Source organism: Carassius gibelio, chromosome A2 (genome assembly GCF_023724105.1).
Source record: "Carassius gibelio isolate Cgi1373 ecotype wild population from Czech Republic chromosome A2, carGib1.2-hapl.c, whole genome shotgun sequence".
NCBI lineage: Eukaryota > Metazoa > Chordata > Actinopteri > Cypriniformes > Cyprinidae > Carassius > Carassius gibelio.
In genome coordinates, this window is record NC_068372.1 from 29392048 (window position 1) to 29418572 (window position 26525).

General features: G+C 34.5%; 2 protein-coding genes across 2 annotated transcripts in view; one reads left to right on the forward strand and one right to left on the reverse strand.

Moving 5' to 3' along the window:
- Positions 1–166, reverse strand: part of LOC127938001 (piezo-type mechanosensitive ion channel component 2-like) — a 52315-nt gene extending 52149 nt beyond the window's left edge. Inside the window, exon 1 of the mRNA XM_052534359.1 lies at positions 54–166. Within this exon, the coding sequence (XP_052390319.1) occupies positions 54–159 (106 nt within the window). The 5' untranslated portion in view covers positions 160–166. The remainder of the gene's footprint in view (positions 1–53) is intronic.
- Positions 167–12172: 12006 nt separating this feature from the next.
- Positions 12173–26525, forward strand: LOC127938011 (protein ABHD8-like). The gene is made up of 5 exons (XM_052534378.1): positions 12173–12695; positions 19487–20251; positions 21516–21686; positions 21785–22001; positions 22937–26525. Exons 2-5 carry the CDS (start codon positions 19500–19502, stop codon positions 23189–23191), a joined length of 1395 nt encoding a protein of 464 aa, XP_052390338.1. The 5' UTR covers positions 12173–12695; positions 19487–19499; the 3' UTR covers positions 23192–26525.

Genomic DNA, 26525 nt, shown 5'->3' on the forward strand with positions numbered 1-26525 from the left:
GAATTTATGACAATCTTGATGGAGCCTTTTTGAAATATGGAAGTATAACTTACAGTTGAAATGAGAATTGATAGAGTTTGCAGCCAGCAAACTGTAGATGGTGATTTGATAGATGATGTGAAAGAAGAGGAAGGTCATACTGCAGAAGCATAAAGACATTAGCAATTGCCCCGTGTAACCTGGAAGAGAAAAAGCAACAGGAACAAGCATGGAGGGTCAGTAATGATTCATGTCTGACATGGTAATGAACCACACAACTCATAAGGGATTTCCTGATACAATAATTATGAGTTCAAAGAAAGGCATTGTGCCAATTATAGTAAAACCTGTATTAAATGTGTTAAATAAAGTCCAAAGTCTTTCCTCCCTGTTACCCAATGAGAATTAAATGCCAGATACAGTTTAACCAAATAATCAATAATAACCAGAAAAAAAGATTGTATAGTGTACATATTGCAGGACTGTTAATTATAAACAAGCATGAAATACAGTGGGACTCTTATTTTGAAAAGTCTATGTCACTTCGAGTTGGTCTTTTCAAAATATGAGGGGAAATGAAGATATTACAATATAAACATCATAATGTAAACCAAAATTCATCAAAATTAGATAAGCAAATGCTTAAGAATAAATGTGCAGTTCCCACTGATTGAAAATGGTTTTAAAAACATAAGCTTGCAAAAAATTGGCATGTTTTGACTTTGAAATATGCATGTGATTTATTAACTTCAATCATTGCCTTCTGAAATGTAATAATCACATTAGGCTGTATTGTTATTGCTGTGTTTACATTTCTAAACTTAACACCTTCTGTTATCCAATTCAAGACGTTTTATGTTCATATATTTCAACTGAATTAATATGCAATATTGCAATATTCAAATGCAATATTAATAATAAATGCAATATTCAAAATTGGTCACCCCAGGGTCATACCACTAAAATGTTATGCCACGTTTGAACAAACAAGTTTCAAGCCAAAGAAGCAACAATAAAAGCTCTTTATTTAAGATATAACTAATAAAAAATTGGGTTTGAATGAATGTGTTTTTGTGCTTTTTGATATGACTTGATTAACCGCATCTCTCCTGACCAGGGTAAACTTTCAATTTACTGTGCAGTTTTTGCCATCTCTGATTTATATGGCCAAAAACTAATGCTTTTATCCTAATAAACCATACATCAATAAAAAAAAAATTGCCCCTTATGACTGGTTTTGTGGTCCAGGGTCGATACAATATAAAGTATTAGGGTCTGTGGGACCCCAAATATACAGAGCTTTATCATTATGGGACATTAAGTGTCAGATGAAGATGAATCATGCCATAATGAATATGACAAAAAAATCCCCCTTATCTATGTTCCCAGCACATGCAATGGTGTCCGCTTAACAGAACCTGACAGAAGACATTGATTCACCACCGTGAGTTAGATCACATTCCAGTAAAATACAGCCAATATCACACAGCTTCAGACATCACAAATAAAACACTTGCCAAAACCAACAACACTTCCAATCCTTCTCCGTTTACTATAACAAACACACGACCAAGCCTAATAAACCTGAGATCCTTGAGAATCATTAGAGAAATCACATAATGGCTCATTTTCTCAGATTCCTATTACTGCATCTTATTCAAGCTATATATATATTAAACAGCATTTATTATGAAGGGTTTATGCAATGATTATTTTCATCTCACCTAAATTAAAATATATATATTTTAATGGTAAAATGATGACACCAAATGATAAAGCTCTATAATTACTAATTTTATGCCCAAAAAATGCATTAAAAAAATAAAACAAATATTCCATCTTTATGTTTTTATAAATTCATTTGGTGATTCTATATATATATATATATATATATACACGCACATGCACGCACACACATGCACATATACATCTCTGCACTTAAAATATGAAATGTAATGTAACCAGGATGCAAAACTGAACTCAGTTTAACAATCAAATTATTTTATCAGAGGACCAGAATGAGAAAGTCACTTCAAGCCTTTGAGCAGTTTTGTCTGGTTTTGTCCGTTGTAAACAAAGCAAAAGAACAGAAGTGCATGTGTGAATCTGCATGTTTGCACGCTCCTCTTTTATTTCCTTTTCTTTTTGTATGTTGACTGAAACACAGCAGCTGATTATGATGCACAGTCACCTGCAGGCATTTCTGTTTTTTCCAATTGCATTACCCGAAAACACTAGCATGCCATTATATTGTTTCTTTGTAGTCATTGCATTACCACATCTACATATTCCCACAAATAGGATCCAAATGAGCATCTGATAAATCTGTGTGAACCGTGAAGCCCAGAATGCATTGCTCTTACTATGAGCACAGGTCTGCTTAACTATTGATGAGTGTAAGTGGACCACTTGAAAAGTGTCCTCTCCTCTTCCTCTTTCATCTTATTCCACAAAAACGTTTTCTTATACATAGTTAACAATCAGAAAAAAACCTCGGAAATTCCAGAAATGTGCCGCAAAGTACGGAGCAGAAATGGACCTGAGGTTCAGAGAACGCTGTCATTATTCACTCTAATATTTAAAATGCACTACTGTTCAAAAGTTGTGGATTTTTTTTTATTCAGCAAAGATGCATTAAATTGATCAAAAGTGACAGACATTTATAGTTTCACAAAAGATTTCCATTTCAAATAACTGCTGTTTTTTTTTTTACTTTCTATTCATCTGTGAATCCTGAAAAAGAAAATGTAGCACGGTTTCAACAAAATTATGAGGAAGCTGTTTTTCAACATTGATAATAATCATAAATGTTTCTTTAGCAGCAAATCATCATATCACAATGATTTCTGAAGATCATGTGACACTGAAGACTGGAGGAATGATGCTGAAAATACAGCTGCGCATCACAGGAATAAATTACACTTTAAAACAGAAAACATTTCAATATTTCACAAAAAAATCTGTTTTTACTGTATTTTTTATCAAATAAATGCAGCCTTGGTGAGCATAAGAAACTTCTTCACTTTGCTGATTTGTTTCTAACACCTTACGCATAAAATTAGCATATAATGCTGTGACTTTTAAAATAATGGTTTGATCTTTGACATCATATGTAAACGTTTCTCTCACAGTCTTTCATTTATATCGGCCTCATCAAGCTCAATAACTCAACTCTATTAGGAGAATAAAAGTCACACGGATCAGTTTCTCTAACGCTTAAACCTTCCTCGTCTCCACAGATTAACGTCCTCATTAATTATTCAGCATGATCAGCACACATTCGTTGCATCCTAAATCACCATCTATAGGGTCTCCTGACTCTAGTTGATTCAACTGATGTTTTGTTAACCCTTTTCCTGCATGAGGCACTAACGGAGGATTCAGGAGGAGACGGATGTGCTTCCTGCATCAGATTTGTGACACTTAGGGAAGAGTTTGTGCTGGTGCAGGGATGATTATCACCTTGCATGGTTATGCTGGAGGGTTCGGGGAACAGCGGGATGAGGAGGAGGTACAGGAGGTAGATGAAGGACAGTCCATTGTACCTGAACAGACATGCTGCGGAGAGAAGATATCAACATGTTAGAGGAATCTAGAGTTAAAAACAAAACAATAAAGTTGTTGCACTCCATCTCTCTTTTTGAAAAACATAACATCTGAAATAATGCTCACATGGATGAAAATATGGTCAATAAGTAACAGTTATGTTACCATAATATGACACTTTGTAAAAAAAAAAAGTATAATAATTATTATTATTTACATTATATTGTATATATTATATTATTGTAAATGGATGAATTGTTGAATAAATATAGAAATAAATAAGTATTTATTGTATATTATGTATACTATGTTAATTAATGTGTATTATTTATATTATATTATTTGTAATTAAATATAGAAATAAATAAGTATTTACAATATATTATGAGTATGATGTTAATTAATGTGTATTATTTATATTATATTATTTGTAATTAAATTAATACATTTTATATATATTATTTATAGGTGAATGCATGAATAAATGGATGAAAATTTACATTAATATTATATGCAAATTAATGAAAAAATAAATATTATTTACATTATGAATGAGTGAGTGAGGGAACATTTTCGGTCTTACCGATTACACACCATCTCAGGACAAAATGCTAAACTTTTTCTGAAATGTTTAAGTTGAAATTGAAACATTAGGCTACCTAAAGAAACTTCATAAAGAGAAATTTGGTTAAATATTGTATTTTTAACAACACTTTGACATTTATGGGTCCATTTCTTTTCTAATTCGTCACATACAGCACTGCACTCCACATACAAATCCATCTAATCAGATCTTTTCCTTTTAACACGATGCTTCTGTCATGCATGGTTAACTTGAGATGATAATAAAATGCGGCTACATCAGATTCACTGATTCCTTGACAAACACATCAGTAACATCTTTCTTTTCCACAGTTTCTGGGAAACTGAAAGTCTTTTCAGAAGCGCTCAGACTGACAGCAGGTCAAAAACACTTTACATCAAACCACAGATGCTTAGGACATTAGCAATAAATTCAACTCAGTGTTGTTATAGTTAACTAAAACCATAAAAAAACTTTCATACTTAAAATTAAATTAACTTTAACTAAAGATAATTATTTTAAAAAGGACACATATATCATATTTTGCTTTCAACATTTCTCATAATTTTTATTTAACTTGATGTAATAATAATAATTCACTTGCATTACGTAAAGTAAACTTATTTTTATTGTAATTAAACTTGCTGTACTGAAATATCTCAAACTGAAAAAAGAAAAAAATATACAGACATTTAAGCAGATGACCTTTGATGATCTTAGCAGATGACCTTTGCTCAGTACTACTTCAACCAAAAATAAAATAAAATCATCAAATATTTAAGGTGTTTACAATAATGGGCAGCCAATTCTATTCTCCTCTGATGCCGCATTATTAATTCATGCCGTTAAAACAACTTTCCACCGATTAATGGAGATGCTCCACGGCTTAGAAATTGTATTTGTAGGAAAAAAGACAAAAAGGACTGTCAAGAGATACATTACAATCCTATAGAGGGGATCTTATCTACCTATAGAAGGAACACTACTGAGAGCCAGACAGTGTGTGTGTGTGTGTGTGTGTTAAGTATATAGAAATTTGAATATGGATTAATTGTGGGTAACCACAGATCCGATTAAGACCCTTAAACAGAGACTGTAAAGCTTCTAGATATATTTCATGATGGTAAAAGCGACTGAAAGTACCAACAGTATAAAAAAAAAAACACTAAATGTCCCAGGGTTATTATAATAGCTTATAAATCTTTAACTAATAATAATAATAATAATAATAATAAAGCTGATTTTATCCCAGCTAGTTTCAATATTTCTCAATTTCATTTAAATTGTAAAAATAAAAAAATTGTCAAAGTCACAACAAATAAACCATAAAAACCATAACCATAAAAAGCATCACTCAAAATAAAATGCATTTATTTATTTCTGACTTGGCAACCTTTCTCATTTTCATTTTCATTTAACTTAATGTACTAAAATAACTAAAAATTTTAAACAAAAAACTATATATATATATATACACACACACACACACACAATTTTTTTGTAGCAGTTCTTTTGTACAGTATGTTGGTAATACTTCCACAAATTAAGAAAACTGTGAATCTTATCCTCGAAAATAGCATTTTTATCAAAATAAAAATTAAAATACAATTTCTGAACCTAAAACAATGCCTTTTAAACTGTGTTTCATGAATTTTGTGTTTAATTTAGTTTTTAGTTTTTTATTTGACAAAAAATCCTCATATGTTGTTGAAAGTATATGTTTTGTCGCAAGAATTAATAAATAAATAACACTAGAATATATAATATATTTTCAAGATAATATATTATTTAAGAACTTTCTAAAAAAAACACAATGGGAAGAAAATACTATTTCAGTTTTTCTACTTCGAAATTTCACATTGAATTCAGTGTTTTCCTTGCACACTTTTCTTGTACATGAGCGCAAAAGCAGCATTTTTAACACTTAGCTACTTTGTAAATCTGTAACGCAGTAGGCTACTACAAGAAGTAGGCTACTATAATTTAGAAAAGTTATTTGAACCCAGAATTCAAACACTAATCAAATATATGTGATTTGTACGTTTGAAAACGTAAAAAGATCAAATATACAATGATGATGCTCAAAGCGCACTTCTACAAATACAAACTATTCTATTTTTTCATAAAATGACAGTTTATATGAATTTCTGTCTTTGTAAAATATTTTTCATCTACATTCTACTTAAACTCAAACAGTATCTGACAGATCAAGAGCGCGTGATCATCCGCACCTGCCGCGTAATGGAGGACCCGCGCATCTCCACATTGACCCCTAAATCCTCAACAGGAGCGAAGGCTGGAAACGAGTGTCGATGGAGACTCTTACCTGCAGCCAGACACACTGGCAACAGCACTCTGAAGATCAGGCCACACACCACCTCAGTAGCCATGGCTCTCAGATGAGAAGGACACAGTTCAGCGTCCAGCGGACAGATGTCCTGAGCTCGGCACGGGACGGCATCCTTCGAGCACCTTTACACCGGATCCTCCATGCGTCCTGCACCAAAACTTCCAGTTAAGGACTCCCTTTGTTTAAAACAAGTTCTTTTTTGTGTGTCTCGAGTGGGTGAAAGTGTTTGATCTAACTCATGATGATATGGAGATGTGCTGCTCGTTTGCGCAAAGTCCTGGTTTTCTCCTGCGCCAGAGCGCGCGCGGGACGCGTCCGTGGAACAGCGTAAATCCTGGAAATTTTTCAAAATCTCTTCGTATCCTGTGGAACCAGAGCACCTAGGATAAATAAACTGTCCTTTGATCACCTAAAGTCACTTATGTCGAAGGTTTCCTCTGTTCCATCTCTCTGAAAGCATTCCGGCCAATGACAAACCCCCGTTCGTGAGTGATGTAGCGCGGATCCAATCAGCGGCCGAGGGGGGCGGGGCCTGCGAACCCTGAGAGACGCTCCACTTGACTGCTGTTTTACTAGGAACTCATCATCATTACAAAGGGCTTCTAGAAAAGATTTTATCACAGTCATGCACTTTTATTTATTTATTTTTGTATTTTTTTTAGCTGGGAAATAATATGAGCCAGTCGAATAAATGGATTGATAGACATTTATACATTCATTTGATGGACAAATATTATTATTATTTTTTTTAAAAAACAAACTTTAGGAACAAAGGGTTACCAAACAAATCAGAAACGAAATATTAAAGTAAAAAAAAAAGTGTTTTATAAACACTTCAATTTTGATCGGCAGAGCAGCTTTCCAGGTATATGCTACGGATCAAAAATCATGGGGTCAGGAAGATTTTTTTAAAGAGATTCTGTATGAGGGAATGGTCTCTGATCTCGTCAAGTGTTCTCCAAACTCATCAGGCATTACAGGAAAAACCTCAGGACTGGGAAAAGGATGTTGCAATAATTGGGTGCCAATAACATTTATTTCATAATTAACAAAAGTGTACCTTTTGAAAAGGTACTGCCCCAGCAGTGACAGCTTTTATACCTTTTTTTCTAAGATTTTACAATAAAGCTGTGCAATAAACCACAACATATTTTTCCATCTCTGCCAGTATATCAGAAGGAAATTCAATAAAGGATAATATTTTATAATTCTGCATCATATTGTGAAATGCAATTTTAAGTAGCTACTTTATGAATGAAAATATCAGTTTGGCCAGTTTGCTCAGATTTGTACATGTGAACATAGACGCGAACTGAATTTACGTCATACAGCTAATATACTGTATATTGAATACACACACACACACACACACTTGTTGTAAAACCCTTTTGGTCCACAGTCATGTTGCAAAATATTATTAACATTTAAAATGACTGTTTTCTATTTGAATATATTATAAAGATGTAATTTATTCCTGTGATGCACAGCTGTATTTTCAGCATCATTCCTCCAGTCTTCAGAGTCACATGATCTTCAGAAATCAGAATTATATGATGATTTGCTGCTTAAGAAATATAACTGATTATTATCAATGTTGAAAACAGTTGTGTTGCTCAATATTTTTGTGGAGACCATGATACATTTTGTTTTTCAGGGTTTTTTTTTTTTTTTTGATGAACAAAGTTCAAAAGAACAGCATTTATTTGAAATATAAATAATTTGTAATTATCAATTTAATGCATCCTTGTTGAATATTTCTTTTAACTTAGCGTAGTGTACATGCATTAAAGCTTCATTAATCTTCCAAAAATGTTATTCTATATTATGTAATGATATACTTAACACTAAACAGACATTTTGAATTCTTTATGACTCTCAGACATTCTTTTATTTAAATTTACTAAAACTAAAATTTTAATTTATAAAATGAAAAATGAACAACTATACAGACATTTAAAAAGAAAAACTGGAACATACAAGTATTTCAATAGTATTAAATGAACACTGACTCTGAACATACAACATTCGAGCATCATGACAGCATGATTTACACACTTCATCTTAAAGAAAATGAGCTGGTTAAAAACACCCCAACTGGGAATATCACTAATGGATTGCTCATGATAGGCTAGTGCCTGTAGATTCCATATCATTAATCAATGTGATGTTAATATCTCAGCATACCTTAATTACTAGAATCTGCTTTAAATATACTCATAATGATAAAGACCATAATAATAATACATGTAGTAAAACAGAAAAACACATGGCTTGATGAAAATGATTTTCTGGAAATATAGGACTCATGACTTTACTAACAATCAATCAATCATTCAATCAATAAAATGTAAAAAAAAAAAAAAAGGTAAATAAAAACAAGTAATTACATTAACAACACTTAAACATAAAGGTACATGCATTTATAGGCATTTCTTACTTAAACATGTACTGTTTTGTTAAATTGAAAATGTATCTAATTTATTTCATAATTTAGATTGTTTTTATTTTAGTTGAAAAGTAATTTAAGATATTTACATTTTTTTTATTTAAATTTTAACCAAACAAATTAAACATATGTAAAATAAAATGAACCCTAACCCTAAATATTAAGATACAACATATACTTAAACACTACTGTATACTAAATACTTGAAACACTAAAAACATTTGACTACGTTTTTAGTGCCACCTGTTCGTGAGAATGAATCCCTACAACCTGTTTTATACAAACTAGACCAAACGTGGGGAGCCAACAGTTATTGTGGATATAAATAAGCTGTGCTTTGCAGCATTTCAGTATCATCAAATAATCAACAGCTCTTCCTCAGAAGAAACTCTCTCTAAAATTCACGGATCTCAAAACACTTTAAAATGCCTTAAATGACAAATGTGCTCATTTTGCAGAGGGACTGTGAAACCTTTTAGGACTGATGTGCAGTTTTCAGTTTCACTTTTATAGTGAAATAATAGAAATGTATTTACTGTAGGTTGGATCGGTTTTCTGTGTAATGGAAAACACATATAATGGGTTAACAAATCCATTAATATAAAGGTTTTAATAGCTTTCTTCAGATTCATCAGATTCATGCTACAAACCCATGAAGGAACACAGACCATCATTCACAAAGCATGAGAATATTTTTCAGTTGTACATGTTTTATTTGCAACCTTTACATACTACTTACAAACGTAAGATACTGCATTATGGCAAGATTTGAATAAGTACGTCAGTACCTGCGTTTTAGTACATATACCATTGAAATACATTGTTTTTGGACATTAACTATAGTAACACCTGACATGGTAATATCTTCTCTTTTTTTGACTTGCTGTTATTTACTGAACTGATATGATACAAGTTCTGTAATTATAATAATGTGAAAATGTATGGAAGCCTATTTCCACCACGGGATACATTTTTTTTATTTTATTTTAAAGGTAATTTCATTATGGACTTTTTAGCTCACAATTTTGACTTTTTCCTTGCAAATGTAAGAAAGAAGGTCAGAAGTGCAGGACCAAAAAATTTGAATTGCGAGATAAACGTGCATATCTAAAAAAAAATAGTCAGAAACACAAGATATAAAATTAGAATTATGGGATATAACTCATAGTTGCAAGATATAAAGTCACAATTCTAGGAACAAATTGTGAGTTAAAATGCAATTCTGAGAAGAAGAAAAAAATTTAGAATTACAAGATGTAATCTCAGAAGACAGAGACAGGAGAATAAAACTACCTTAATTTATCTTATAGCAGAAACAGGCTTCCATAAAAATGTATTATGAGTTGCATATAAAAGGCATTTATTTTAATTATTTAATAAATGTACAAATTAAAACGTTTGTCCAAGTAACAATAACTGCACTAATCATGCAATATATTATGCACATTCTAACAGTGCGAGTTGTGGCGGATTTAAATATGTCTTATTTTTCTTCTCTGATTTTTGGCAGAATGTGACTCCTTTAATCAGTGTGGCACATGCACGTTCTTCGGCTCCTGCTCGATAATTAAAAACTACACCATATGTAAAGTTGGGGATTATGGGGACGTCTCAGGACGAGACCCAATGAAGGCTGAGATTTACAAAAATGGCCCAATCAGTGCATATTTTGAGTAAGTTATAAATTAAAATAGTAAACCACAACTCTCCTACTGTTGGGCATCATGGCAGCAAAGTTAATATGATACAAATTATAAATGTATTTATCATGAACAGTTCAGCAGGGTCATTGTAGTTAACTAAAACCATAAAAACAGTTGACAAAATAATAATAAAAAATAAATAAAATAAAACATTTTGGTAAGTTGCCAAAAAAATATTTAGCGTTTTCATCAATGTGCTAAGATATCTAAAACTGAAATAAAGATTAATAAAACTATATAGACATATTAAAAAAAATAAAAACAACAAAATTACCAAAACTTTAATTAAAATTTAAATAAAAACAAAAAATTTAAGTAAACTATTACTAAAAACGTTAATAGTATCTCAGTGATACAAAAAGAAAACACTGGTTTACAGCTGTTGCATTAATTAAATTCAAGCTATTTTACAAAATCAAATTTCAACTCTAATTTTGTCAATACAGAAAAACTTTGCCATTATCAAAACAGTTTCTCTATTTCTCTGTGTTGTAGCTGTGAAAGAATGGCCAACAAAAGGCCTGGAGGCGTATAATGGAGGAGTTTTTGGCAAATTTCACATTCTGTCTGTGCCGAATCCCATCATCTGAGTGGCAGGATGGGACATCACAGAAGACTGAATACTGGATCTTTTTTATGTGTTCAAAATTTACAAAATGTATATAATAAGTGAGTACACCATGAATCCATTTTCCAAACCGTGTTTTTAGCTTGTCCTGAATCACTAGGGTGCACCTATAATAAGTGTTTATATTCGGACTATTTTAGATTGCTTCGGGGGTACCGCGGCGGAGTAACCCAGTACCTTTGTGATTCTTCATAGACATAAACAGAGAGAAGTAGTTCCGGCTACGATGTTATTCCGCAAGACGCAAGCAGTTCTGTTTATTAACCGAGCGACCGAACGAGCGTCAAAAGTTACCAACTGCAGCTTTAAAGGGGTATTTCACCCAAATCTGTCATGATTTAATCATGATTTAATCATCCTCAAGTTGTTTTCGTCTGTTGAACACAAAAGAAGATATTTTAAAGAATTTTGATAAACAAACAGTTGATGGTAGCCATTGACTTCCATTGCATTGACTTTTTTCATAATGGCTTTGCGATTTACAGATCATAAAGCATGTAAATACACGAATGCATGTTTGTGTTATTAAATGTCATACAGTGCAACAGTACTTTGGGTCTAAGCTCCGTCTCTCTGTTCGTCAGTGGGACACTTGGTGATGAAGATGAAGGATGAAGACTCCTGTTGATTAGATCAGACTCCTAGATTCATAAAATTATTATTTTCATATTTCGCCTGACATGGTAACCAAGGCAACTGTTCGAGGACTTTGCGCTACGATCTATAGAAGTAAGATTAACAAAACATTTAGTATTGGCATTAATACTGTATAATGGACCAACATAATAAAGTAATAAATATTTGCTTACAGTTTAATTTACTAACAAATGCAAAAAAAAAAATAATAATAATAATAATAAAAAAATAATAAAAAAAAATTAAAAGGTAATTTATACATGGCATATATTTATACGTGATGCCTGACTCTGAGGTAGAAACTGGTACCCGTTTGCTCTCTCTCTCATCCGGGCTTAGCAACAGCACTGGGAGACATTGCATTGGTCAGAACAGACTGAAGGAAGCCCTGCAGTTCGTTACATCTCCTGTCAGTCAAACAGAACACGAACCAAGACCTGGTTCCCGGCTACAGGAGAAAACAAGAGCACTGAGCTGGATAATTACCCCGCCGTGAGGATGCTGAGAGCCGCCCTCTTCTGTCTCTCTCCGCGACTCAACTCTGGATGCACCGGATCGCTTTTATTAAGATGCATCATTTGATCTCTGTGCACCTGCATGCGTTCGCTTTCATTTGATTTCAAAATGCGTACATCTAGATTAGAATGAGGATGCCAAACACCTTTCGCCTGCTCTGCAGAATCCGATTAAATACTATAAACGGGGGTTGAATTGACAGATCAGAGGCGGTGTAATTGCTTTTATTGTTTTTAAGATCATAAATCATCTATCAAATATCTGTGCATCATTTATAAGCTTAATTCGTCTTACAAGCATCGATCCAGGTAAGAATCATAATTCAAAATCATATTAATATTCATACGCAGATTGTAAGGTTGCATACTAGCTAGGTGTGTTTGTGATGCAGTATGCAGTGTGTTTTGCAAACCTGCATCTCTGCTACGTGCATTGCGCAGCAACCAATCAATCAATGCCATTGATGTGTTCAGAAGTGTTACATTGTTCGACATGATCAAACCATGGCAGCTTGTCCTAAGGGATGCAAAAAGACAATATTAACGGTGATTGCATGAGGCTTAATGTGGCATCGTTGTTGCAGTGATGCATTGCAGTGCATCATGTATTAAAACACCATGCATCCATATTTGAATGACTTGGATTTTAAGCATGCATCAATGACAGCTCAGTGAAACCCATGTGGGGTTGGATGGGACTGTACATATTGTACCTAATAATGTAGGTTACTAAGCAATGTACTGTACAGCAGTCTGCCTACACACTCCAATTCTGCATTGCAGACTAAATGATGACACATCACAACACACTCCCACTCTGTAAATGTAGGGCAATGCGTGCAAGAGTTTGCTTTGGATTTCATGTATGAATAGAATTGTTTTTTTATATAAAATATACAATAGCAAGACTAGGATGATCAATCAATAAGATTTTATTCCCAGTGATATGCAGTGTGTTCATAGTGTATGTGAAAACTGACATTATAGGAATAGCGAAAAAATAAATAAAATAAAAACAAATAAATAATGGTTCAAATGGGGACTGAACAACTCGATCAACACAAAAAGAGTTTCTGGTAAAAATGCAAACCACTTCTTTGATTATTATTTTTTTAAATAAATTAATATATTATAAAAAGGTACAGTTAATCAGTGTGCTGTTTGTTAATAAAACCCTGATTCGGAGTTATGTATTTTGCTTTAAAGGTACAGTCCACACAGAAATATAAATTTGCTGAAAATTTACTCAGCCTTAGATGATTCAATATGTAGATGAGTTTGTTTCTTCATCAGATTTTGAGAAATGTAGCATCACATCACTTGCTCACCAATGGATGCTCTGCAGTGAATGGGTGCCGTCAGAATCCAAACAGTTGATAAAAACATCACAATAATCCACAAGTAATCCACATCACTCCAGTCCATCAGTTAATGTCTGGAGAAGACCAAAGCTGCGTTCTTGTAAGAAACAAATCCATCTACGATTTAACATCAAACCTGTTGCAACCAGCTAAAAGATCAAGAACCGTTTACAAGTGAAAACAGTCCAAAACAGCTTTAAACAAATATGTGTGTGGATTTTGATGCGAGAGACAACAGGAGATGGATTTTTTTTCACTGGAGGAAGTTTACATTTACATTTATTCATTTAGCAGACGCTTTTAAATTATTATGGATCATGGATTTAAGGCAAAAGCAAGTAGAAGAAAATTATCTTAATAATGGATCAGTTTCTTAATAAAAACAACTTTTTCACCAGGAATGGTGTGGATTATTGTGATGCTTTTATCAGCTGTTTGGACTCTCGTTCTGACGGCACCCATTCACTGTAGAGCATCCATTGCTGAGCAAGTGATGCAATGCTACATTTCTCCAAATCTGATGAAGAAACGAACTCTTGAGCGTCCTGAGGTTGAGTTTTAAATTGTAATTTTTGGGTAAATAATTTCAATGCTTTTATTATTGCTGCTGCATCATTCAAAATGAGTACAGTGTAGCACAATGCAATCGACCTTAGGACCTTTCCTCTCTCCATCCATCGTTCTTTCACTGTGTTCATCTAATTAGCGTTCCTGTGGTGATGTGGTAAACAGCAGCTGATGCAGGAGAATCATTAGCTAATTGGCAGCATCGATGTTCTCCTCCCCGTCTGAAATCACTCACTGTTGGATTTCAAACCTTCGCTGATTTGTTTCTAGCCTCCTTAGAGTTAGAGGAAATTGTTTAACCAAATATGAAAAAAAATTTGATCAGCTCACCCTCAAAACGCTTGTACTTCTTCTGTAGCTTCTCCTCCTCGTCTTTTACGGCATTGTCCTTCTGTCTGTTCCTCATACAAAGCTTTTGTACAACTGAGGACTGAGAAATCAAGATGAAACATTATTTTACTGCCATGCTGACTGATTAGATCATATTTGGCCATTTTGAGATGACTGGAGTCCACTGATAACCCTCAAAACCAACCTAAATATCAGTTTTCAGATTTTCTAGTCAATCATGAATAAACAATCAAATGAGGATCCGTGATTGAAAAATGAATCGTGTGCCCGTGTTTTACCGTAGTTCTCAGACGAAATAATGAGCTCTAACATCACTGCATAATACTAGAGATGTACTATGGCAGAATCATTGATTTTCATGAAGGTGCTGAAGTCGACACTTTCACCGCTGCAGATGCCAATGCAAAAGTATTGCTCCCGCAAAAAAAGCAATTCCTAGAGAACCCAGGATGTCTTTACATTTGCGAGACTTTAAAATCACATTTCTGAGTTTGACAAAAGTACTGTAAATCTGAATATGACCCTAAACAACCTTTGGACACTCACAAATGCCAGAATATCATTGCATTAGATACGGAATATCAAAGCAAGCATCTGTATCATCTCAAATGCTGCTTCTTTACACTAACTTATTTTAAGTTTCAACATATTTTAATCAAGTGTTTCGCAGATTTAAGTGGACATACAGTATGAGGTCAGTTCTCCTCAAGTTCAAATAAATAGCACTTGCTTTGATATTTTGTTATGGTGAGTGTGATTTCACCAAGTACAACATGTTCCTGGATCAACATCCCAATCAACCAATCCAAATTGAGATATAACTTTTCAAGAAATGTCTGTTTTATGCTTAAAATCAGGGTTAGGTGCTTCTACACTCTTGTTAATCAGCCATCATTTCCCTCTGATTTTAGGAACAGATTATAGGGTTAGGTTTATATTTTTGGACAATAATGTTGATCAAAAGATGTTGATCCAGAAACATGTCTTATTTGGCAAAATGACGGCGACCATTTAGTTATGTACCTATGTGACAATGATGTACTGATATTTTAACATCCAAATACATTTTGAGATCACTGTATATGACCTCGATGACTAGAAATAGCAGTTTTCCGGCTAAGTGGTTCAAATAATTTTTACATCAAGAAGCTCATACGTTTGATTAATAATAGATGGCCGCTAAAAACCTTCTCTCATTCAGTCTGAATAATGTATCGTGCCCCTCAAGATGAATCTGAAGGGCCGGTAAGGACAGAAGAGGAGGAATATGTGTTTGCTGGCGTCTATGAGCTTTTCAGAAGAGCTAGACAGAGCGTAGAGTAGAGGACTGTGAATATATTAGCAAGCACCACTAAAAAACATGCAGGGATTTTGAGTTTATTCAGTGAAACTGCACACCTCAGATAACAACCATCTACTGAAAGACGACTGGGGGGAAAGAAATGGTGTTAGTAAATTTCAAAGTAACATTCTTGAATTAAACATAAAATGGAAGAAGAAAAACTTCAAACATTTGCACTTCACACAACACACTCCAATAATCTTTATTTACTACAAAAAAAAGACCTACAAATATACTTATATTTATTTATATATTTCATTATTGTTTAAATCTTCAGTGTTTACAATTGCATATTCAATTATATCGCAATTGTTTACATATTACTCATTTCAACATTTACATACTATATTGCGATATAAAAGAAAATGTTTTTACACTAGAGAATAATTCATCTTTCTATGCATGAGCATTTGCATGTTTATATATTATGCTTACATTGACATATTGTTGACATTTACATATTAATTATATTGCGATATGGCATTTTGGTCACACTTTATGTTAAAGTCCAATTCTTGCTATTAACAAACCATTAACTATAACCTCAATAAACTCCTAATTTTCTTCTTATTAACAGTTAGAGAGGTAGTTTATGTATGGGGTTAGATTAGGGATATAGAATATGGTCATGCAGAATATGTGCTTTATAAGTACTAATAAACAGCCAATGTATTAATAATAATAATGCTAATGAGCAACTAGTTACTAGTGAGAAATGTTTCCTTATACCAAATTGTAACCAACATTTCTACACTGTACAAAAAAATAATATTTTAAAGATTATTGAAGGACTTTTGACTTTTTTTCTTTCTACTTCTAAATTGTAAGCCTAATTCAATGTGTTAATTTCTGTTTCTTTCTAATTATTTGTGAAATGTAACAAAATCTATGCATTTCTGATTGACAGTTGTCAGTGACTGTGTGTTTCTGGTCATGGTGCATGGAAATCATGTAATAATTCAGATCAGTCGATGTAGGACATTTATCCAGGATGCATCCTACACATCCTGAGCTGCTGTCTGTTTTAATATCTCTAATCTAGCCGGCGCAGAAATCAGCCACTGTAAATATTCACTAGCAGTAACCTAATTCAAGAACATCATTTACTACTAAGAAACAATCACAGCTATACAGATGCATTTATATTCATTCATGTGCAAATATCCCTGTAGTCACGTTCTATAGGGGTCGTTTTCTCCATTAGTACACAAGGGAAGCACACTGGAAGAACCCGGGCTATTTTTAGATCCTTGTCCAGGTCACAATGTGAATCGTTTCCTCTACTAGGATGCCGTTGGCAAGATCCAAGCAACATGCACCACAATTTATTCTCACATGAGCCTGCGTTTACTGCGGTTATTTTTATGGGTGAGTGTGCGTGCATTTTAAGATGTTCTTAAATACTTACTTTCATAGTGGCTTAAACTCCTGGAGAAATTTATTTAATCAGAATGGACTCTCTTAAAGGAATAGTTCACCTGAAAATGTACATTTAATTTGCTGAGAATGTCTTCAACCTCAGATCATCTGAGATGTAGATGAGTTTGTTTCATCCTAGAAATAGATTAGGAGAAATGTAGCATTCAATCACAATGGATGCTCTGCAGTGAATGGGTGCCGTCAGAATGAGAGTCCAAACAGCTGATAAATACATCACAATAATCCACAAGTAATGCAAATAATCCAAAAACTGCCTTTTTTTTGGGGGGGGGGGGGGTAAATTGCTTTTTCTATTAAAAAAAAGTCATCACATCCGAATCTAGAGAGAAATCAGCACATATCAAGTACTGTTTACAAGCAAAAACTAATATGTGGGTAGATTTTGATGTGAGACAGCAACAGGTGATGGACTTTTTCACTGGAGGAAGCATAATTATGGACTCGTATTTTTGTCGCCAGAAGTGATGGTTATGTCTTGATGCATTTGTTTCTTAAAAACACGCAGTTTTTGGCTTCTCGACTGGAGTGCTGTGGATTATTGTGATGTTTTTATCAGCTGTTTGGACTCTCATTCTGACGGCACCCATTCACTGCATAGCATCCATTGTGATTGAATGCTACATTTCTCCAAATCTGATGAAGAAACAAACTCATGTACATCTTGGATGGCCTGAGGGTGAGTAAATGTTAAAAACTGAATGTGAATAGCTTAGATCATTTGGAAAAAGCGTCCAGTGTCTCTCTGGATCTTTCTCTGCAGTGTAGTGTGTATTTTTCCTGGTGTCTTTGTGAAAGCAGCTGTCACACCGTCGCTCGCAGGAACAGCAATGCAGCGCTTCTGTTGTGCAGCTCCACACAAAGACCAGAGTGGGTTTGACAATATATCCACTGTAATGAAATTACACCGCATTAGTGCAACAGGCGCTAAAATGATGTCAGGAAGATTGAAACTGGGTGAAAGTTACTCAGCCGCAGAAATGCATGGGCTGGTTTCCTCTTGATCCTAGACTAAATGCAAAACTTTAACAGAGAACATCTGTGGTAATGGATTGAGCTGTGATTGGTGAACGGTCACTTCAGTTTTGAAGAGAAAATGGGAGTAAAACAAAAAAATTCAGTGAGAAAAATTACATAGATGCATTGATTAATGGGGAGCAACTGAACAAATGATTCGTAAACAAGGACTTCTATGAAAATATTTGTAGAATAATATGCAATGACTTTAGCCAAAATGTCATTACAGTTATTTAAAAAAATATATACATTAAATTTTGATTAAAGATTATGATGACAAACATAATAACAACTGATACTTCATTCCAAAAAGTAAAAAGTTTAAAGAATTTAATTCGTTTTTAAATATTAAGCATTACAACATCAGATATTATTAACATTTTGGTATACTATTATTTTGGTTTTACAGGATATGATTATATTGTTGGATGTAATGAACAGTAGCTTCACTCCAAAAATTTATTCTTACTCAGTAGTTTTTGACTTGTTAAACAGTACAAATATATCAAAGCTAAATTAGTTTTTGCTTAAAACCAGAAAACAAAAATAATCTTCAAATGGGGTTAGAAAAATAAAACTTAATTACTAAATTAAAAGGGAAACAAGATCATTTTTCTTACCCTACCAGCAGATAGTTTTCATGTTTTAAACAGAAACTCACCTAATTTTAATAAATTGCTCAGAAGACTGGATTTAATATCTTATGTAATTTTCCTTTTCAAATAAATGCGTATTAATTGAAGAATGTTTTGATATTTGTACTAGAAAAACAAGACAAAAGAAAATAATTTAACGTGTTTATAATAAGCAATTTTATTCACAGAAAAAAAAGCTCAAAAGAATTTTATCAAGAATTACACTTACAAAAAAAAAAAAAACTATTTTCCTAAGATTTTCATAATTCTGGCCGAGGAACTTAAATGTAAAAAGCCTCAATTTTGATTTCATGCATCTCTGAGGAAATGGTTGTAATTTGAAAGATAAGGTTCAGAGTTAGCAGACTGTGTGTTGTTGTCTGTCCTCAGGTAAAGCAGAAGCATGTTGACCAGCATCACCGAGAGCATCTTCTGCTGTCTGATGGGAAAGACGACCAGTGTTGTGCTTCCGGTCAAATCATCCGACGGCAAGCCGGCTGACGGATTCGAGTTTGTGGAGGTGAAACCGGGCCGTGTGCTGCGCGTTCGCCACATCCTCCCTGAACGGTCTGCTACGACAGAATCTCAACCAGAAGCGGGCAGCAGCGTCCACTGCAAGCGCAAGATCACGGTGTACCGCAACGGCCAGCTGGTGATCGAGAACCTGGGAGACGTCCTCCACGCCGAGATCCTGCAGTGTCAGAACGGAGACGTGGAGCAGTGCAGCACAGTGGAGGTGGAGCTGTCCGATTACACCACTGCACCCTCGTCCCCTGATTCCAGACCCGCTCCGCCGCTTCCCACCTCAGACCAGCAGAAGCCGGCTCCTCCTCCCAGACGCCGGCGGAGGAGACCCAAGCGCACCGTGCTGATCGACACCGAGCGCAGCATCAGCAGCTGTAAGGGGACGCATTCGGACGTGGCGCTCTTCTTCATCCACGGCGTGGCCGGCTCGCTGCACATCTGGGGGAGTCAGCTGGATTTCTTTTCACGGCTGGGTTACGAGGTCATCGCCCCGGATTTGGCGGGTCACGGCGGCAGCACGGCCCCGCAGATAGCAGCGGCGTACACCTTCTACGCCCTCGCCGAGGACCTGCGCGCCATATTTAAGAGATACGCCAGAAAACGAAACATCCTCATCGGTCACTCCTACGGGTAAACACTTTTTCGCATTACACGGTATCTGTCAAAAGCATGGACAGCCATTTCTGAGGATTCATTTTAATCTACTAAAATAACAGTAAAATGATGAGAAATGACAAATATGTTGCTATTAAAAGTAATATATATATACATATATGAGCTACTTCTTGGATAATATTCCAGATCTAATCGCTCTATACATTCATCAACATGCTTCATGAGGTGCATCCTGGGATGTTTTTTTTTTTAAATATATTGAACATGCTCTTTACTAAACTATCCGCTCCAGCTCATCCACTTCTATAAAAAATTTAAAAAATGCAAGTTTTTTTTTAAAGTCGTGAAAGAAGCTTTCAACTGAATTTGTTTGCTCAAAAATACAGTAAAAACAATAAAATTGTGCAATATTATTACAATTTAAAATAACAATTTTCTATGTGAATATATTGTAAAATATAATTTATTTCTGTGATGCACAGCTGTATTTTCAGCATCATTACTCCAGTCTTCAGTGTCACATGTTCTTCAGAAATGCTTTAGAAATATTTTAGTATTTTTAAATAAATAAATGCTGACTTTGTGACCTTTCTATAGATAGATAGATAAAAATTGATAGCCTAAATGATCTGTAAGTCGCTTTGGATGAAAGCATCTGCTAAATGCGCATATATATATATATATATATATTCCAAAGCACAAGCAGAAACCTTCAACTTTAAAAGGTTTTAGATCATGGGAAACTAATTTAGTCTATTAGAGAGTTGTTATAGTTTAATTAAACTAAATCGCAAGTTATTATTGCTTTTTGTTAATAGAAATAAAGCTGAATAAATTATGTTGTATAGTATTGCATTTAATTTTTTTTTTTTTATAAAAACTAATAAAAATTATACAAATTTAATAAAATATGAGAACTGAAAAAATGGGGGGAAAATTAATAAATACTATAATTGTCTATAAATATTGCTAAAACTAAAAGGATTAATAATTGCTTTCATTAATATAAAATAATTATTTTTATGAAAAACAAATTAGAAATGAGACTAACTGGAATAAAATATGTACTAAAATTAGTTACAAATTAACATAAAATTCTATTGAAATATATAAAGAAAAATGAATAAAAGTGACAAAATGTCTAAAACTTGCAAAACTGAAAATACAAATAAAAAACAACATTATATAAAAATACTAAAATAATACTGATTTAGTCAAGCTTGCCAAACCGTGACTGCTACTGTAATTGTATAATTACTTTATTTCTCCTCCTGTGCAGGGTGTCGTTCTGTACGTTCCTGGCACACGAGTATCCGGAGCAGGTGCATAAGGTGGTGATGATCAACGGAGGCGGCCCCACGGCGCTGGAGCCCAGCCTGTGCTCCATCTTCCAGCTTCCCTCCTGCGTCCTGCACTGTCTGTCTCCCTGTCTGGCCTGGAGCTTCCTCAAGTAAGAGCGCAACACAACAACAACTGCAGAAACAAGAGTCGTCTGAGCACAACCTGCAGCATGGTAATAACAAGTCTCTTCTTCTGTTTTCCGCTCAGAGCTGGTTTCGCCAGGCAGGGAGCTAAAGAGAAGCAGCTTCTGAAAGAGGGAAACGCTTTTAACGTGTCTCCGTTCGTCCTGCGAGCGATGATGAGCGGTCAGTACTGGCCCGAGGGGGATGAGGTTTACCACGCCGAGCTGACCGTCCCTATACTGCTGGTGCACGGCATGCACGACAAGTTTGTGCCGATTGATGAGGATCAGCGGATGGCAGAGGTTTGAGCACTTCCAATAAAACTTAATTTCTTGTGTGACAGTATAAGTACAGAGCCTTCTCTGGCTGCGTCACAATTTACTAGTTTAGTAAATGTACTCTGGAAAGAAATCAAAATGTAACTTTTTAGGAGGTCTTGAAATAAATTATAGGATTTTCTTGTGATAAATTTTAGGACTTATTTTGCAGTAAATTTCAGGACCTTTTATGCAGTACATTTTAAAACATTGCATTAGGACTTTTTCAAATCATTTTAGGACTTTTTAAAATACATTTTGGGACATTTTTGCGATACGCTTTAGGGCTTTATTGCTATAAAATGTAGAACCTTTTTTCAATAACTTTAATAAAAAAAATTCAATACATTTTAGTACTAGTTTAGGACTTTCATACAAGCAAGAAATACTTAAATACTGACTAAAATATGATTTTATAAATATGAATAAATTATTAAAATAGAATTGTATTGCAAATGCAAATTTTTAATTGCAACAGAATAAAAAAAACACTTCAATAATGATAACCTAACAAGATTCACCATCAATAAGAATAAAAAAAAAAAAACTTTTTTCAACTTTAAATATTATTTACATGACAATATTTACTTAAGTATTTAGAAATATAATTTTATATGTCCATGTATTGTATAAATATATTTTTGATATGTTACTTTACAAAAATTCTGTATTTTTTTTTTTACATACAAATATTTTAATGTTAAGAAACAAAAAACATGCACATCCTAAAATGTCTGAAGCATAGGTGCATGACCCCAAAATATTACATAAATGCTCCCACAGTAAAAAAATTAAAAATATTAAGTTCCACCAGAAAATGTTATGACATTTCAAGCAGAACAGCTCTTCATTATACTTTATTTTATATAAATGTATATATTATATATTTATTTTTTATTTGCAAATCTTCGTCTTTTCAGATCCTCTTGTTTGCATTCCTGAAAGTGATCGAGGAAGGCAGTCACATGGTGATGATGGAGTGTCCCGAGACGGTCAACACGCTCCTGCACGAGTTCTTCCTCTGGGAACCTGACAGCGCCAAAAAGGATACGGTTACCATGGTAACAGCCAGCCAGACCTCAGCCGACGAGGCCCCTCCCATCCAGACGCTCGCCGTTGCCAACAGCTTCAGCAGCACAGCGACGCTCAAGGTCAACAAGCCCCTTAACAAGTAACCTGTGATTGAGGTTTTCGGGGTGAACCAATCAGAAGGCTGTTGATGGCAGGCTGTCCAACCCTCACTTTGGCTGAGAGTTGGTTTTTGGTCAGAAGGCCCAAGCGGGTGTCCAGAAGGGGGTAAGAGAGATTCACGGGTTTGAAGAGACTCTCTAGTGATGAGGGAAAAGCAGCAGATGGTTTTAAACCAATAATGGTGGTTTATAAAGTCACGACGCCTTTGTTTCTCTATGCTCCCTTTGGCCAATAACGTTCCTTCTTGTGCTGTCTAAAGAAAAGACTGGACGTTCGTACAGAGGATGAAAATCAAGTGTGACTTGATTCCAGACAAGACTGAAGTTCGGGAAAGAGAAGACATTTCTGAAGTTAATTATTAAAAAAAAAAAAAAAACGAGAGAGAGTTTAAAGTCGAAATGAAACCTATTTTACTTCCATAATATGACATACAGTACTGGTCATTACAAGACGTAAAAGTACAATTACGAAAAACAGCTGTTACTTTAAAATAATGAGCACTAATAAACCGTGCATAATAGGATTGGAAAATAACAGGGTTGTGTTCATGCTGACTTTAAAGGACGTTTTCTACAAAATCTGTGTTCACGTGACGTCTTTCTCGTACTAACACATTTTACCGTCTTCCCTCATCAATCAAATCCACTGCTTGGAGTGCAAGAGCGAATGAAAACAGATGTGTGAGGTACTCAATCCTGTCAAAACGTCTTAAAAAGATAACGTACCGTAAGCGGACACATGCATTTTACTTGAAACTAATCGTGTGAGTTTAAAAACCAAACCACAGATGTCGGTTCACAGGAAGGATAAAAACAGGACAAGGGTAAACAATGACTGTCACAAGGGGAAATTTCATGCACTTGTCTCCTAGCAACTAGAAAGTCGGGCATTAGAGCAAATACATGGTGCGCGAGAGAGAGAGAGAGAGAGAGAGAGAGAGAGAGAGATGATGCCACCTGCAACAACATGACACGGTGCTGAGGAAAAACAGGATATAAGCTATAATATCACGATGCATTCATACAGAGCGGATTGCTTTAAAGTTGGAATTTAATAGTTAAATGATATTGTGAATATCTAGTCAGCAATTATGCTCAATAGGACAGACCATCAGTTTATGCAAAGAATAACATGCAGCTTCGGCATGCATCCGATTGGTTTGAATGACAACAAGTAGTCTAAGGATAAATGGATTAACGTGGAGGTCTGGTCCGTCTAACCCTCCATCATCACATAGACATCATGAGATCTCTGCAGGCTCCTCACCTTTATGCAATGAAAGCAGTCAAACATCATAATATATCAAATTTAAATTATGTAACATAAAATCCCACTGATCATTTGAAGAAAGCTGACTCCACACTGTAGTTGTTTTTAAACTAATAATTAATAACATGACAATTAAAGGCTTTCGTTAACATTACAGTCCAAAAGATTGGAGTCAGTACGTTTTTATTTTTAAAGAAAAATTACTACTTGTATTCAACAAGGATGCATTCAATTGATCGAAATTGACAGTAAATATATTTGTAATATTACAAAAGATTTCCGTTGCAAACGTTACTCAACAGCTACTGTGTTCAGCATTGATAATAATCAGAAATGTTTGCAAATCAGCATATTAGAAAGATTTCTGAAGGATCATGTGACACTGAAGACTGGAGTAAAGAAAGCTTTGCATCACGGCAATTTTAAGATCCAGTCACAGTTTGAAATGTAATAATTATTCACCTCATTATTGTATTTACTGTATTTTCAATCAAATAAATGCAGCCTTGGTGACTTTTCGAAAACAAATAAAACTAGTGTAACTAAATTCCCATTTAACAACAACAACAACAGATTACAACAATGCAACACACTGATTCAACCTCTAATAGCATAACACACGTTCTTCTGGAAGGACAAGTACACTTTTTTTGATCTGTTGAAGAAATGTAGACCTTATTATCAGCTCAGTTATTTTACATCCACGCGATGTGATTGATAGAAGAATTTAAGATATATAAAGGAAAAATTGCGGCGTGGATTACAGTGATTACAGCTGAACGCCTCTATAATTCTTCTGAAGCCCTGTGGGTGGCATCCGTTGCCTGCTGTCGTTTAGTTTCATCCCTCAGTTTGTAAACACACACTAAAATGCATTTACAGTGATGCACTTACTGTACAATCCAAGCCTGTGGAGTGATACTGGATAATGCATGGTCAGAATAAGACAAACATTCTAATAAGACTATTCTCTTATTAACATGTATGAAATTTAAATCTTGTGACTATATGTTCAAAACGGTGTATATTTTAGCATTTCTCCCAGTGCAGACTTCCACTGAAAGTGCATTACTGTACATGCGTTGTTCCTTTGTTTTTACAAAAACAGTTTAAGTTGAACCAAACCCAGAAATATTTAAATGCTACTTGCATTTGCAGTTTCACTGTAATGCAACGCAAATGGAGTTAGATAATTTCACACATGATATGAATTGTATTGCAGCCACTCCTGTGAATTAGAAAACAAAAACCAATCTGTTTTTGACCGAAAAAAATTTAATGCTTAAACCTTCTGGATAATACAGCACACTTGACTCATGTAAATGAGCAGTAAATGCATTTTGCTCATATACAGCTTTATCAAAGCGATATAAATTATTTCTCTGACATTTGATTGGAGGAAAGGATGGCTGAGCATCCCCATTTAAGATTGGCCGAAAAAAAAAAAAAATACAACAGACTCAGACTGTTAGGCCAGTGTGTAACCAACACCTAGCAACGATGTAGCAACATTCTAAAAAAAACTAGCATCACATAGCAACGCCCCTGGCAACCTCCCATGTTGAGTTTACAATGTAACGGTTGCGTAACATTCTAGGTGTGTTTTGACGTTTGACATTCCTTGTTTCTAATTCACAGACAGGAGCATTAATGCTTTTCTGTGGTAGTAGAAGTCCGAGTGTCTGGAAGTGAAGAAACAATATAATGAAATACAATAAACAAACAATACTGGCCAGTACTGTTAAAATAAACTGCCAAAGGGAGTGAAAAGGAGACAAACAGACTAATATTTTTGGAGCGTGTGAGTGAAGTGGGTTTGGGGGAGATGAATATTATCTACAGATGACACTAAAGACTGATGGAGATGATGATGGACTCCTCTTCCTCTGGTCGAGTACTGATGTCAGTACATTGTGAACACTGTGGTTCAGTTTGTGTCAAATGTGTGTGTTACATATATCTATGGGAAAGTACTGTATGTGCACTGCCTGAAAATATGTGCATATAAAATGTAATGAAATCTATATAAAATGGGATTAAAAAATGTAA

Bases quoted from the DNA above. Each gene is read 5' to 3' on its own strand.
- LOC127938011 (XM_052534378.1), top strand. From the start codon at position 19,500: ATGTTGACCAGCATCACCGAGAGCATCTTCTGCTGTCTGATGGGAAAG. The intron at 20,252-21,515 runs GTAAACACTTTT...CCTCCTGTGCAG, and splicing joins CTCATCGGTCACTCCTACGG to GGTGTCGTTCTGTACGTTCC. The intron at 21,687-21,784 runs GTAAGAGCGCAA...TTTTCCGCTCAG, and splicing joins CTGGCCTGGAGCTTCCTCAA to AGCTGGTTTCGCCAGGCAGG.